Here is a 15843-nt window from a genome sequence, read left to right as displayed (position 1 = left end):
AGCCTTCCGATGACGTCACCCGGTGGCCGGCGCTCCAGTTTCATTTATTAGATCATTAATAGATCATTAACTAGGTAAATTAATTCTGTTCAAGTAAAAAGAAGGGAAAAAGGAATGATATTGTGATAAAATAACTCACACTTTAAGGGTTAGTGTTAAAATGAAAATTTAGCTTCCAAGTAGGAAATGAAAATGTAAACCATGACCTTTACATCTACGGGTCTGCGCTCTTATTCTGATAGTGACAGCTGCAGAAAAATGTCAACGAGTCATGACTTAATTATTTATTACGTGTTTATTATCGGCATTAAGATGTTGCTGCAAAATGAGGAAATGTGGAGCATCTTGTCCAGTTAAAGTTCACTGTGAAGGAAACGTTTCATATCAGCATCTTTAAATTAGATTTAACGAAGCTGTGTTCCAAGTCAGGCTATCACAACCTGTTTATGTAATTCTGAAAATACTTTTAAAAAACACACATTTCGCCATTCCCTCGTGTGACAACTAGTGTGAAAATGTCATGAGACTTCGGAAAAGCTGTGACAGTGTTGTTTCCTAACAGCTGATGATGAGGATGTTCAAGCAGACGGAGATGAAGGTCTTTATGTCGCCGTGGCTCCTGAACAGCTTCACTCCATCACATCCATCTCAGGGTATCAGAGCAGGTGTTATTACCTCCACCGGGGTCTGGGGGGCATTAAAATGACGTGTGTCAGACACAGGAGAAGGAAGAGAGCGTTCACCCCATTCAGTGCTGGTTTTTAGGTCAGAGTTGATAAAATGATTCCTCTTAAATGACTTCACAGTAGATTGTGATTAGATTTTATTATATATATTCTAATAGTAAGAGGTGCTTATTGGTCTATTGTGACAGTGGGGTGCATAAAAATGTTGGAGGCATTTGTCCTTATTAATTCACACTGAAACTGCAGTCTATAAAATGACTGAAGTTAAATTAAGTGAGTTATAATAAAAGAGTCATGACAGCTTCAAATCTATGGCAGCATGTTCCTCGTTTCAGCGACTCGATACTGAGGTGCTTTATTTATACAGCATGAATACAGCCTTAATAGACCTCCATCCTGTTCTTCATCCCATACCATCTTACTCAACGCACAGTTAACAGTTTGTCAAGTTGTGTATTTCATTAAGTTGCAGTGAAGAGCATCTTAATTTGATTAAAGGATCTACACTTCATCTAAATGTTACACACAATTCAGATTCTTCCATTAAACCTCATTGGAGCCGACACATCAGATTTATTTTATTTTTTTAGACTAATGAAAATGGTTTTCAGGAGCTGCAGCTACAGATCAGCTGGATGTTAATATTTGTGTTGGTCAGGAGAGCAGGGAGAACAGACTGACCTTCACTGACAGCCCGGCTGCTTCGATGCCGCCGGTCGGGTCAGATGAATGTTGTTTCCTCCTCAGGCCGGCCTGCAGCTCTCCTGCTGGAGACAAAAAGTTATTTTAAATGACAAACATGCTGATGAGCTGCAGACGGTGACACTTTAAATCTGCTCTCTCTGCAATAAACTTGATCCATCACTTTTTTTTTTGCAGGGCTGTGGTGATGAAGGCGACATGTGGTTTGATTTTCAACTTGTTAAAAGAAAGAGAAAAGACAAAATTTATGTGGGTGAGACATTTGTGAAATTCCCAGTTTAGGATCATTAAAGTATATCTATTTATTCCTTCAACACCTGGATTATTAGGGATTAGTCCATAATAATCTAAAACCTAATAGATAGATACTTTATTAATCCCGGAGGAAATTGTATAAAGTATAATAGTCCCTAATAATAATATTAGGGATTAGTCCCTAATAATTAGTCACTGTCTGCACATCTACTCATGTAGCACTGAGTGAATGAATGTGAGTTCTGGAGGCCAGCAGTAGGGGGCAGTGCTCCACCAGCTCTTGTCTGGGTTCCTTGCTCCCTTTAGGAGCAGCTACTGGAGTATTTACATTGAATTCCTGATAACCTAGACACTTTTTTGTCTACATCTGGACCTTTAATCTCTGATTAATCATCTTTTTCCAAGAAAACATTCATGGGATTTTCTTTGATTCATCCCTTTATCTTTTTTTCACTATTCTGACATTTCATAGATAAAGTAAAGCTATCATACCGATTGTCTAACAAAAATCTAATCCACACTGCATGTGCTATATCACAATGTTTTTGTAATACATACAAACTAAGCTGGAGTGATCTACCTGGAAGCACTCCTTTACGTAATGAAAGCGACATTAAATTTCTCACATGAACAAACGTTCCTGCTGTCAGATCTGTTAACTTCACCCTGACAGCCGCCTTCCTGCCCCAATCAGCTGCTGCGATGCCCCAACAAACCCTTCCTGTCTAAGAATTAATAAAAAGAGCTTTAAACGTGTCACTTCCTTTCCTTTTCACTCCTGAACCCCCAATTCCCCCGCGGGGGGAGGGTGGGGGGGTCGTGTGGGAGGCCACGGGTGATGGAAGACTTGAGTGGGGAATTTCCATTTTTCTCAATGTAGAAATTATTTATTCCGATTCTTGCTGTGTTTGTCTGAAAGCTCCATCCCTCCATGAAAAGTGGCTTTCCATGCAGATGTGGGTGTGGAGCGTGTACTCCCCTTCTGCCCCCCCGTCATTTGCCTCTAAAAGCTAAATATGAACACGGCACCCCCGACCGGCTTGTTCCACATGACTTCCTCTGCCGCCCTATAAATAGATCCATTTACATTGCATTTCATGGCTGAGCTCTCCCTCAATATTTCAGAGGCCCACCAGTAAATTGACCATCAATCATTTATTGCTCACTTGTTCTTCTGGCTACGTTCATGGTACATACGTGTCTACATAAAGGAACATTCACTGACAGTCGTGTTCTGCTGATCACACGTGTGGAGTCTCCATCAGCGGAATGAAGAGGACGTCAGTCGCCTTCCTCTAAACCCGGCGGGTCAGACCACCGTCCAAGGAGGTCAGAATCCTTCCTGTGATTGGACCACACTGTCCCGTGTCAGCCTGTGGCGTCCACCGTGTCCCTGCTCCATCTACGCTCCCCGCCCCCAACCTGCCAGATCTACAACACAATGTCTTTTTATAGCTGGTGTGAACGAGGCTTAATGAGAGCGGGGTGTAAGTGAGAAAATGGTTTGTTTGAATAAGATTTATTTTTCATGTGATGAGATGAATTAATAAAAGTAAATTATTCTAGTTGGGTTCAGTTTTCATTTCAGTCTTCATTTCCAGTTCTTGCCGTTTGTGTATCAGTTGTTCTCATCGCTTCATCCCATGTTTCCAACAACATCCACCTCACCATTACAGCTCAGTTCATACAGATTCATCAGGTCCTTCCTGTCATTAACCTCACCCGCCTCAGCGGAGTCATTCAAGTTTAAGTTTCAAGTTTATTTACTCTTATATAGCCCAGATTCACAAACAAAGTCTCAAAGGTCTTTACAATCTGCACATGGACGATATCCCTCTGACCTTTGTGTCCTGTAGCAGTACGACCCCCACATCGGATAAGGAACAACTCCCCCCAAAACCCTTTTAACAGGGGAAAAATGGATGGGAGAAACCTCAGGAAGACTAGAGGAGGGACCCCTCTTCCAGGAGTGGACAGACGAAGCAATAGATACCGCATGTACAGATTAACAACACAGTAATAATAACAGTAATAAACGTATGACAAAGACACGCTGATCCATCCAGTAGAGAGTCACCACCAGCCGATGAAGCACACAGAGGTCACCGATCAGAGGATCCACCCCTCTGAGGACAGACCAGACAGTGCCTAAGTCATTGAGCTCAAAAAAGTTATAGTTTAAGGTTACTCTGGCAAAACCCCAAAACCACAGCAGAACCAAATGAGGCAGAACCAGACTCTCCTAGTGGATGGTGATGCAGATCCATTGTGTAGCTTTTGATATCACCAGCCAAGGAAGCAGACAGAGGTAGCCGATTGCCGAATGATCCACCACACAAAGAGAGAGAACAGGAGAAGGAGGGAGAGAGACAGAGAAAACAGGGGGAGAGTGGTGCTAGAGGGACCAGAATAGCAGAGGATTAATGGGAGGCAGGGGCCTAACTAAGAAATCCTATGACTCGTCAGCAGGACTAGGCTAAACCTAAACATTGAGACCGCCATCCCCGATATTACTTATATGTTAGGTCGAACAGATATGTTTTGAGTCTAGATTTAAAGACATTTACAGATTCAGACTGTCTAATACTTGTAGGGAGATTATTCCACAAGAAAGGGGCCCGACAGGAGAAGGCCCTCTGGCCAGCTGACTTCTTTTTAACTCTAGGAACACACAAGAGACCAGTATTCTGAGAGCGGAGAGCCCTAATCGGCGTGTAAGGTTTATCCAGATCAGACAAGTAGGTTGGAGCAAGCCCATTAATGCTTTTGTATGTTAATAAGAGTACCTTAAAATCGGATCTAACATGAATCAGGAGCCAATGTAATGCAGCTAATACTGGGGTGATATGGTCAGATTTCCTAGTTATAGTTAATATTCTTGCTGCTGTGTTCTGAACCATCTGAAGGCCCCTAGTTCTAGACCGAGGCAACCCTGATAACAGAACATTACAATAGTCAAGTCTAGAGGACACGAAGGCATGAATCAGAATCTCTGCATCAGCCATGGCTAGAGAGGACCTAATTTTGGAGATATTACGTAGATGAAAGAAGGCGATCTTTGTCACCTCTTTAATATGCTTGTCAAAGGCAAGAGTTGAATCTAACGTTACTCCAAGGTTCTTGACTGTTGAACTATGGGTTATAAGACAGTTATCTACAGATATTGTTAGGTGTTGAAATTGGTTTCTATGTCGCTCAGGGCCAATGATTAACATCTCAGTTTTGTCTGGGTTTAGGAGCAAGAAATTACTGGACATCCAACTATTCACGGCAGAAAGACAGGCCTCTAGTTTAATTAATTCAGATTGGCCACCACCGCCCTCGTCTCCTTTCTCGTTTTGTTTTCTGCTGCTTGGATTACACGAGGTTTGAAAGTCTGCTGTTTGCTAGTTTCTTTCTGTCATCCACCCTTTCACTTTTCGGCTGTTGAAGAGGCGTAAACATACAAGTCTATGTGTTTAAGCCGGGTCACGTAGCCATTCTGGCCGGCGTCCAGAACGAAAAACCCTGTCGTTGAAAGATACCAAAGGCTTTGAAGAGGAAATCGGATGCTGATTCTGAGTCTGTGAGAACATTTTTTCACATTACAAATAGTCGTTTGGAAGCCGGACAATGAGTGAATAATCTTCATGTTTGTGTGAACTGCCTCTCATCTTCACTCTCTCATTTAATTTATGCAAACTTATATGGAAACTTTGTTTTTGCAACTTGCATAAAAACAACAACAACACACACCCCTTATATGTTCTGGTTAACTTAAACCTATACAGTGTTCTGGTTAACTTAAACCTATGAAGTGTTCTGGTTAACTTAAACCTATACAGTGTTCTGGTTAACTTAAACCTATGAAGTGTTCTGGTTAACTTAAACCTATACAGTGTTCTGGCTAACTTAAACCTATCCTTAGACAAAACTCAGGAGGGGGTTCAGATCTTGGTTCTGGACCCATACAGAACTAGAACTGGGGAACATATTTGAAAGCCAACATGTCAAACATGTGAGACCCACATTGAATTTCCCTTCATGCTGCTTTGTTGACAGCCCTTCCTTCACACTGACTTGGTTAAAAATGTGCGCTGGCCTGTAAAGATTGTATAAGCTATGAAACGGAACCACGTCTCCAGAAAATCTACTGCGGTGCTGTCACATTTCCATTCCTGCTTTTTTCCAGTTGACTCTTGATGGAGACGTACGTCTGTGCGATACCATGGATGCAAGGACTGGAAAGGCTCTGCTGGCTCCTCTCTCGCTAAATGAGAATGAACAGCCAACGTTAACTGTCCCAAGGTCTTATTTCAATGCTGAAAATCAGCGTTTTTTCCTCCTTAATGTTCTTCGTCCTGCAGACTCAAGATGACACGTCTCCCTGAAGACTAACTCATTACCTTTCCCTCCCCGTCAACCGCGTGAGCTCACAGCAAGCTGACAAACTGTCCTTTGGGCTGTTTGACTCTGTCTAGATTCCAGCACACGTTAGTCTTTCTTTTTTGCTAAAGCAGCAGCAACGCTTCACAGAAATCCCCACGACACAGCCTGAAACGGAACCTTTTCAGATCTGCGTCTTATCATTTTTAGACGTTTCAGTCTTGATTGGAGGATGGAATATTCCATCCTGGGCCTGGCATGCATCGTTGCATCATGCCTTGGGGGGTATTCATGACGTAATAGTTGAAGAAACGACCACAGCAGGCCAGGCTGGGGTAAAAATAGAATGGCAGGCACAAAATGATCTGGTTATATTTGGAAGCGCTTCCCCTTCCATGTCCCAGAATAGCAGGAGACGCTTCACACTCATCCTCGGACGAAGACTCTGTCCTCAGGATGTTTCTCTCCCTGTACTTTCTGACTCGAGTGGACCACCACTGTCTTTTCCAGGGCGGGGATATGTTTGTGCGCCGGCTGCAGGCTTTTTACGGTGCATGCCATCAAAATTTTATGCACTCTTCCTTATTCCATTACTCATCAGCACCTATTTCAGCATGCCGGCATCACGCAGCTGATGAGCTTATAAGAGGGAGTGAGGGAAATAAAAGTGATGGAAACAGCAGCTCGGAGACTCAAACAGCTCCTCGTCAGGGCTCAAGTGATATTAGATTCATGCTGAGCTTTTCCAGCTCTGCTTTATTGCTTTAGAGTCTCGGTGCTGAAAGCAGGTGGTCCCTCAGTGAGGAAAGCTGGGACGCCTGATTCCCCGGGAGGACAAATCCATTTTTTGGTGTCAGATAAGAAGCACTGGGGGCGGAAGACGCTTTAAAATAAAGACAAAAACACGATGACTGGAAAGAAAAAATGGATGTTTTCTTATTGCATTCAGTTACAGATCATTTGAACTGAAATTAGATTAACAACAGAATCCTGTAGACAGAAGAGCCTCTGCAGGTGAGTACATGAGGCTTTTACCTCAGACAAAGGTTACATTTCCACCTGGGTCCATTTATTACCTCCACTGACGACAAACGGAGGATGTGATCACCCGTCTTCTGTCTGCAAGACATTTTCAGCAATTTTAATGCAATATTTTGTAATGGTGGGACAGGAGAAACATTCTGTGATCATTATCCTGTCAGATGTAGCTCTAAGAAATCATTTAAACTGCTGGTGATTACAAGGGCTTCTTGTCCCGCGGTCCAGTGGTGTTACTCACCTTGGAATTTATCGTCTGACTGATCTTCCTCATCTTCATCCTGTCTGCAAACTGTTCCCGAGTCCAGGACCAGAACAGACGGAGATCCAGGGTTTTATATAATTAATACATGATACAGAAACATGATGACTATGATGACATCATGAAGCCACAAGCTTAGCCTCCTGACCAATAAATGTCCTTTCTGCATTGTGTGTGTGTGTGTGTGTGTGTGTGTGTGTGTGTGTGTGTGTGTGTGTGTGTGTGGTGCTCTAGACTCTAGTTTCTGATTATAGCTCCCATTGGATGTGACCATATAAAAACACAAGTCAACTAAAGTCATGAAGATGAACACATGAGTAGGGGGGTCTGCTGGTCATCAGAAAACTGTCTCCGGAGCATGCCCCCCCCCCCCCCTCCGTGAAGACCAACCTCCTCAGAAGCCTTCAGGCGAGCCAATCGCTCCAGTCACGTTTAACGGATCGTGTTGGAGGTGAGGCCATCAGACCTTCGTCCAAATGATCCAAACCCTGAGACTGTTTCCTGACATGAAATTAGAATACATCCACTGGAGGTCACATGGTGAGGTCACACGGTGAGGTCACATGGTGAGGTCACACGGTGAGGTCACACGGTGAGATCACACGGTGCTGACGTACAGAGGGACTGAAAAATATGTCTGCATGGATGTTAAATGATACATAAAGCCGTCGTCACGTTGGGAGGCCTAAAAGGTGTGAAGGTGTTAATGAACACAGAGAGAAGCCGACAGGACTACGTGTGTGTTCTGTACACAACACACAGACACACAGTGTGTGTAGTAGCACAAACATCAGGTGTTAGACATGAATATTTATTTCAAGACTTCGGTCGTTACAGAAATAGTTTGATTCGTCAGTGCTTCTGTTAGAACAGTAAAACCTGTGCTTTCTGCAAACTTAAGAACCAATCGGACTAAATCTTAGGTCTTACAGGAAAGAAGCTCTTTTTCTGGCAGCGTCACCTCCAGTCGCTTCTGAGGCCTCACAGCCAATCAGTGATCAGAGACAGATCTGCAGCCAATCAGGCTGGACTGCATCGTTTCCAGCTTAATGATTTTTCTTTCACTTTGGGCAAAGCGAGACGACCCAGCCTTCCTCCGCTCAGATCATCTCCCCCTCACTCACATCCCATCAGCCACTGGGGCTGGGAGGACACTGCCAGACGTGTCTGAAGAGCGGCGGCACCAGAGAAGGAAGAAAGAACCGTCTGAAGGCGTCGCACACTAACCCTAACCATAACCCAACCCTAACCCCTAACTCAACCCTAACCCCAACCCTAACCATAACCCGACCCTAACACCTAATCATAACCCCTAACTATAACCCAACCCTAACCATTAACCCTAACTCAACCCTAACCCCAACCCTAACCCGACCCTAACCCCTAATCATAACTCAACCCTAACCCCTAACCCCAACCCCTAACCATAACCCCTAACTATAACCCAACCCTAACCCCTAACCCTAACTCAACCCTAACCCCAACCATAACCTAACCTCTAACCATGACCCAACCCCAAACCTAACCCCTAACCATAACCCAACCCTAACCCCTAACCCTAACTCAACCCTAACCCCAACCATAACCTAACCTCTAACCATGACCCAACCCCAAACCTAACCCCTAACCATAACCCAACCCTAACCCCTGACACTAACCCCTAAACCTAACCCCTAACACTAACCCCTAAACCTAACCCTAACCCTGACCCCTAACACTAACCCCTAACCCTAACCCAAAGCCCTAAGCCTAACTCCTAACCCCTAAACCTAACCCCTGACCCCTAACCCTTAGACTGATCAGTGACATGTTTAAGGCAGAAATGTCGTCTGGGATCCTTAAAGTAACACATGGAGATGTTATTTACAGTTTGCTGTCAACACACGGTGAACCCCGTTAGAAACATGCTGAGGTCAAAGGTCACGCATGCTAATAAAACATCATGAGGGAACAGGAAGTCACAAGCATTCAGTTCAACCACTGTAATGTCAGGGTGCAGGAACAACCCTCACGCTGTGTGTGTGTGTGTGTGTGTCTATGTGTGTGTGTGTGTGTCTATGTGTGTGTGTGTGTGTCTATGTGTGTGTGTGTGTGTGTCTATGTGTGTGTGTGTGTGTGTGTCTATGTGTGTGTGTGTTTCTATGTGTGTGTGTGTTTCTATGTGTGTGTGTGTGTGTGTGTGTGTCTATGTGTGTGTGTGTGTCTATGTGTGTGTGTGTGTCTATGTGTGTGTGTGTTTCTATGTGTGTGTGTGTGTGTCTATGTGTGTGTGTGTGTGTGTGTGTCTATGTGTGTGTGTGTGTGTGTGTGTGTGTGTGTGTGTGTGTGTGTCTATGTGTGTGTGTGTGTGTGTGTGTGTGTGTGTGTGTGTGTGTGTGTGTGTGTGTGTGACACGGATGGTGCTGATGGTGGAGCAGTGAGGTGTGAGCTGCTTCATTGTGACCCGGGTTTTCACACTCGCAGCCACACGTGGCAAACCCCCCCCATCACACCTGTTTCCTCTTCCTGGGGGTGAATCCATACATGCAGCCTGATCATGTGTGTAACACGGTAACACAGCAGCCGTGTGAAGCCGTGTCCAGTTTGAGCTGTGAAACACACGCTGCTTCAGACTGACTTTACACGCGTGTAAACGAGTAGTGTGTTAACGGCTGGATGTTTCAGCCAAGCAGTGGGGGGGGGGACTTCATCTAAATGGACACGCAGTCAGTTTCTACATTATTTCACATGTCAGAGTTAAATTCTATTTATATGTCACGCGTGTCCTCGTGAGGAAACACGAGTGGAGAAATGACACGTTTAAATCCACTGCAGCCAACCAATCAGGAGCCCCGTTTGTGTCCTCGACCCCCTCCTACTAAGCATCACGCATGTTTAACATACATGTACATGTAACGGATGCCCCTTTACTAAGCATCATGCAGGTTTAACATACATGTATCAGATGCACACCCCCTGATAGGGCGGGGCTGTGTGGTGAAGACGACCTCCTGTCGTGACGAAGAAATCAGAATCAGTTTGAGAGACTGGAGAACAGAGAGAAGATCACATGGAAAAGACTGATCCGGTCTGACCCGGTCCGGTCTCACCCGGTCCAGCCTGACCCGGTCCAGGCTGTGTGTACCCGGTCCAGCCTGATTCTGATTTCAGGCTGTGTGTACCCGGTCCAGCCTGACCCGGTCCAACCTGACCCGGTCCAGGCTGTGTGGACCCGGTCCAGCCTGACCCGGTCCAACCTGACCCGGTCCAGGCTGTGTGGACCCGGTCCAGCCTGACCCGGTCCAGCCTGACCCGGTCCAGCCTGACCCGGTCCAGGCTGTGTGTACCCGGTCCAGCCTGATTCTGATTTCAGGCTGTGTGTACCCGGTCCAGCCTGACCCGGTCCAACCTGACCCGGTCCAGGCTGTGTGGACCCGGTCCAGCCTGACCCGGTCCAGGCTGTGTGTACCCGGTCCAGCCTGACCCGGTCCAACCTTACCCGGTCCAGGCTGTGTGGACCCGGTCCAGCCTGACCCGGTCCAGCCTGACCCGGTCCAGTCTGACCCGGTCCAGGCTGTGTGGACCCGGTCCAGCCTGACCCGGTCCAGGACCAGAACAGATCTCTGCTACATTGTGCTATGTTACATCCTGGTTGTTGCTGGAGGTCGCACAAGGAAACAGATTCAGAGGAGATCACCTGTCCTCACCTGGGGGTGGGAGGGGCATCTTTGTTTAGAGGCTCAGCCAATGACAAGACACGACCCTGAACACGTCCAAGTGGGCAGAAACTGGTTGTTTGTGGGGAGTATTTGATGGGGGGCTCTATTCTAAACACCACACACACATATAATAAACATTATTAAAATCCAAGCATCACTTATAAAAATACAGGCCTGTCGTTCATGATTTAAATATGAATAACCAAAGAATAAACATGATAAGGCCCGTTAATCATGATTTAAATATGATTACAGGCCTCAGTATAAAATGTTGTAGCTACATGGATCGTAAAGAAGCAGCGCCGCACGAACAGGAAACTGACCAACACACAAACATGTCAGATTTATCCCGTGTGTAAATATTAAACATGTAAGAAAATCAGCCAAGAAGATTTGATGAGTTTGAGTTCAGAAAAATGTTGTAAACCTTCTGTTGGTGTGATTCTGAATAAACACACACACACACACACACACACACACACACACACACACAAAGCCTGTGCTTTAGTCTGTCCATGTAGACGTTACCGGGTTTTGTTGGAACCTAAATGTGTCAGCGCAGCGACCCGGTCGGGTTCCTGACCTTTAGGAGACCAGGAGAACATGAGGCTGGTTTGAAGCCCCCCCCCAGCTTAGATTCACAACACAAACCACAGATCCCAGTAAAACAGAAAAACCCATGAAGACCTTCAGGTAGCGGGACGGACGGCTTGATGCAGCTCAGCCACGTCCATGGGGGGGGTGACGGTGATTCTGCCTGAACCAGCTCACATGTGACGTCTACCTGCGTCCAGATAAATGTACCTGAAATAGAGCTGGGGGGCAGGGGGGTGTTCCATCATAATCAGACGTGATAACAACCCAAACTGTTTTCACGTTTCAGTTTGACCTGAAACCGTCCGCTCTGTTCAGATCTGATTGGTTGGACCAGATTGTTTGGGGCGTTTCCCTCTCCTTCTGGGGGGGTGTTCTGCCAGCAGTCTGGGGGGGTCTGCAGGACTGGATTCTTTAATGTAGGAACAGGAAGTGGCCACTGGAGCCAAACGTTGTGAATGTAAGCTGGAACAGAGCCAAACACCCCCCCAACCCCCCCGTCTGGTGCTAGACACTGAACCTATTGATTATTGATAATCTATTGATCAGCTCCATGATACTGAACCTGGTGCTTGTGTTGTCACACAACATGGGTCTGAGTGTGTTCACAGCTGTGGAAACAGAGCCTGGTAATCCATTGGTTAACCCCTCCCTACATGTTCACAGTGTGCTGCTGACGCCTGATTGGACGGCGACCACAGCGCTACAAATGTCGACTGACAGTTTGGAAAAAATGTAATGAGGAGTTAGTGAAGAGTTAAAACGTGAATCCGTTCTAACGATGGTGAACAGAGTGAGAGGTAGAGACGCCCAATGAAACGCAGAATCACACGTGTGTTTGGTCGTCACGTGTGTGTTTTCCTGGTCGTCACGTGTGTTTGTCTGGTCGTCACATGTGTTTGTCTGATGTAAGGCTGGTTCAAGACCCGCTGGCACTGGTCCAGAACACAGGAGGGCGGAGCAGAAGGTGGAGGATTCTGGGAAGATTCCAGGTGGGAGGAGGGATCAGGTCAGTTGGGGGGGCTGTGAGAGACGACGCCCTGAGTGCAAAACGATTACACATGCTTCTGTTAAACTAGAACATGCTCAAATATTAAAAACACAGCGATGAAAACGCCCAAAGGTTCAGATCTGTACAAAGTCACCAACTCCAGGTCCAGCAGCTCAGAAGATCTGCAGGTTTCACTGATGGAACGTTCCGTCAGCTCTGGTGAAGATCTGCAGGTTTCACTGATGGAACGTTCCGTCAGCTCTGGTGAAGATCTGCAGGTTTCACTGATGGAACGTTCCGTCAGCTCTGGTGAAGATCTGCAGGTTTCACTGATGGAACGTTCCGTCAGCTCTGGTGAAGATCTGCAGGTTTCACTGATGGAACGTTCCGTCAGCTCTGGTGAAGATCTGCAGGTTTCACTGATGGAACGTTCCGTCAGCTCTGGTGAAGATCTGCAGGTTTCACTGATGGAACGTTCCGTCAGCTCTGGTGAAGATCTACAGGTTTCACTGATGGAACGTTCCGTCTGTAAACACATCGACACTCGACGTGTGAAATTCGTGTAAACAGCAAACAGAAGAAGAGTGATCAGAAAGAAAGGAGCCGCCCCAGAATGCCAGGTCCTCCAGGTGAACTCAGACCCCCCCGCCGCGACCTCCCCTCAGTCCATCGGGGGCAGAGCCCCTCCCTTTAAAGCCAGAAGCATCGTGGGAGGTTTGCTGGAAGCTTCCAGTGAAGAGCAGGAAGAAGAAGAGGAGTGACCTCAGGACCCAGGTCTAGATCCGGCTCACCCGTCTGGTCATGAGGGGATGGATGGCCGGGGGGGGGCAAGGGGTGTAAGGGGGTGGCAGTGGCCCCGGTTTGATCCCGCGGGTTCTCATGTAGGACAGGAACTGGTCCGGAATCTCGGCGAGAACCTCCTTAGCCAGACGAGCCATGCTGAGGATGTGGTTTCCCCTCCGGTCCATGTAGTCCCTGAAGGGGACAAACTGCAGGGGGGGGCAGGAGGGGATGGGGGGGGCAGAAAAGGTGAGAGCAGAGAAAATGACAGGAAAGAAGACCTGAAAAACAACCCGTAACCCGTTAGGGTTGGGTTTGGGGTTGAGGTTAGGGGTTAGGGTAGTATTAGGGTTAGGGTTGGGGTTGAGGATAGGGGTTGGGGTTGGGGTAGGGGTTAGGGTTGGAGTTGGGGTTGGGGTTGGGGTTGGAGTTGGGGTTGGGGTTGGGGTTGGAGTTGGGGTTAGGGTTGGGGTTGGGGTTAGGGTTAGCATAGTATTAGGGTATGTTTGGGGTTGAGGTTAGGGGTTAGGGTAGTATTAGGGTTAGGGTTGGGGTTGAGGTTAGGGGTTAGGGTTGGGGTTGGGGTTAGGGTTAGGGGTTAGGGTTGGGGTTGGGGTTAGGGTTAGGGTTATGGTTGGGGTTGAGGTTAGGTTGGGGTTAACGTTGGGTTTGGGGTTACGGTTGGGGTTGGGATTAGGGTAGTATTAGGTTTAGGGGTTAGTGTTAATGTGACGGTCAGTCGGCCGTACCTGAACGATGTCCCTCTCGGCGTACCGTCCCTGGGACGAGATCCTCTCCTCGTCTCCATCCAGCTCGATCATTTCTGGGGAGGGAAGCACATCCGTCATGCTCTGCCAGGCGACTCCATGTCTTAGCACACGCTACATGCCAGCGCTGGTGGACGTCTGGCTCAAGGCCCGTGTTTTCGCTGCGTGTGACGTCATTGGGCTGCACGCTGCTCATCATTGTGTGGGGGGGCAGCTGTGCTCACGCCCCCACCAGCGGGACGGGCGTCGACCCGTCGAGGGATCAGCTGTTCGCTGATTGTTTCTACTAAACCCTAAACAGCAGTTATAGAATCATGACAATAAAGACGCCCCCTCGGTCCAACCAATCAGAACGCTTCACCTCGGCTTCTGTGTGGGATGAGGTGGGGCGGGTGGGGGGATAGAAGAATGGAGGAGGAAGAAAAGAAAAGCGACAGAAGGAAGGGCTGAAATATGTGGGGGGGGGGCGAGATAGGAGGGCTGACGTCGAGGGACACACACACACACACACACACACACACACACACACACACACACACACACACACACACACACACACACACACACACACACACACACACACACACACACACACACACACACACACACACACACACACACACAATGCAAACAGACACAAACATGAAGGCATGCATACACACATTCCCTCCCTGCTTACCGTCAAACTCAGCCGGTCCGACCCCAACGATGATGATTGACATGGGCAGAGAGGCGGCCTGTGGGGGGGGCAGAAGGGGGGATCAGCAGCGGAGCAACAGAGACGCCTCCCTAACCCTAAACTGTCTAAAAGGAAGCTGGACACCATTGTTAGCGCAGACGTGGGCTAACACTAGAACCGCTGCCCCCCAAGTTGAACCACTGCGCCCCCCTACACAATCTTCTTCTTCTTCTCCTTCAGGCTTCTCCCTTCAGGGGTCTCCACAGCCAATCAGTGTCCTCCATCTAACCCTGTCTTCTCATCCTCTTCTCTCACACCAACTACCTTCATGTCCTCTTTCACTACATCCATAAACCTCCTCTTTGGTCTTCCTCTAGGCCTCCTGCCTGGCAGTTCAGAACTCAGCATCCTTCTACCAATATATTCACTATCTCTCCTCTGGACATGTCCAAACCATCTCAGTCTGGCCTCTCTGACTTTATCTCCAGAACCTCTAACATGTGCTGTCCCTCTGATGTACTCATTCCTGATCCTATCCATCCTGGTCACTCCCAGAGAGAACCTCAGCATCTTCATCTCTGCTACCTCCAGCTCTGTCTCCTGTCTTTTCCTCAGTGACACTGTCTCTAGACCAAACAACATCGCTGGTCTCACCACAGTTTTGTACACCTTTCCTTTCATTTTAGCTGAAACTCTTCTATCACACATCACACCTGACACTTTCCTCCACCCGTTCCATCCTGCCTGGACACGCTTCTTCACCTCTTTTCCACACTCTCCATTGCTCTGGACTGTTGAGCCTAAGTACTTCAAATCCTCCACCTTCTTGATCTCTTCTCCCTGTAACCTCACTCTTCCACTTGGGTCCCTCTCATTCACACACATGTACTCTGTCTTACTGCGGCTAACCTTCATTCCTCTCCTTTCCAGGACAAACCTCCACCTCTCTAGCTTCTCCTCCACCTGTTCCCTGCTCTCACTGCAGATCACAATGTCATCTTTAAACATCATAGTCCATGGAGATTC

The 15843-nt window shown here is 47.3% G+C and overlaps 1 protein-coding gene and 1 long non-coding RNA gene across 2 annotated transcripts in view; both read right to left on the bottom strand.

The window, feature by feature from the left end:
• Window positions 1-299: 299 nt before the first annotated feature.
• On the bottom strand, window positions 300-7257 carry LOC137594433 (uncharacterized). The gene is made up of 3 exons (XR_011035247.1): window positions 7085-7257; window positions 1368-1450; window positions 300-687 (listed from the first exon to the last, which is right to left on the bottom strand). It is a non-coding gene; the product is annotated as an uncharacterized lncRNA (long non-coding RNA).
• A 5714-nt stretch (window positions 7258-12971) lies between these two features.
• Window positions 12972-15843, bottom strand: part of LOC137593668 (copine-8-like) — a 47279-nt gene continuing 44407 nt past the window's right edge. Inside the window, exons 18-20 of the mRNA XM_068312583.1 lie at window positions 14818-14875; window positions 14121-14194; window positions 12972-13580 (exon numbers count right to left, since the gene is read on the bottom strand). Coding sequence (XP_068168684.1) covers window positions 13368-13580; window positions 14121-14194; window positions 14818-14875 — 345 coding nt within the window. The 3' untranslated portion in view covers window positions 12972-13367. The remainder of the gene's footprint in view (window positions 13581-14120; window positions 14195-14817; window positions 14876-15843) is intronic.

Source organism: Antennarius striatus, chromosome 4 (genome assembly GCF_040054535.1).
Source record: "Antennarius striatus isolate MH-2024 chromosome 4, ASM4005453v1, whole genome shotgun sequence".
Classification (NCBI taxonomy): domain Eukaryota; kingdom Metazoa; phylum Chordata; class Actinopteri; order Lophiiformes; family Antennariidae; genus Antennarius; species Antennarius striatus.
The sequence above is the reverse complement of the archived record's forward strand: the minus strand, read 5'-3'. Positions and strand labels throughout refer to the sequence as shown.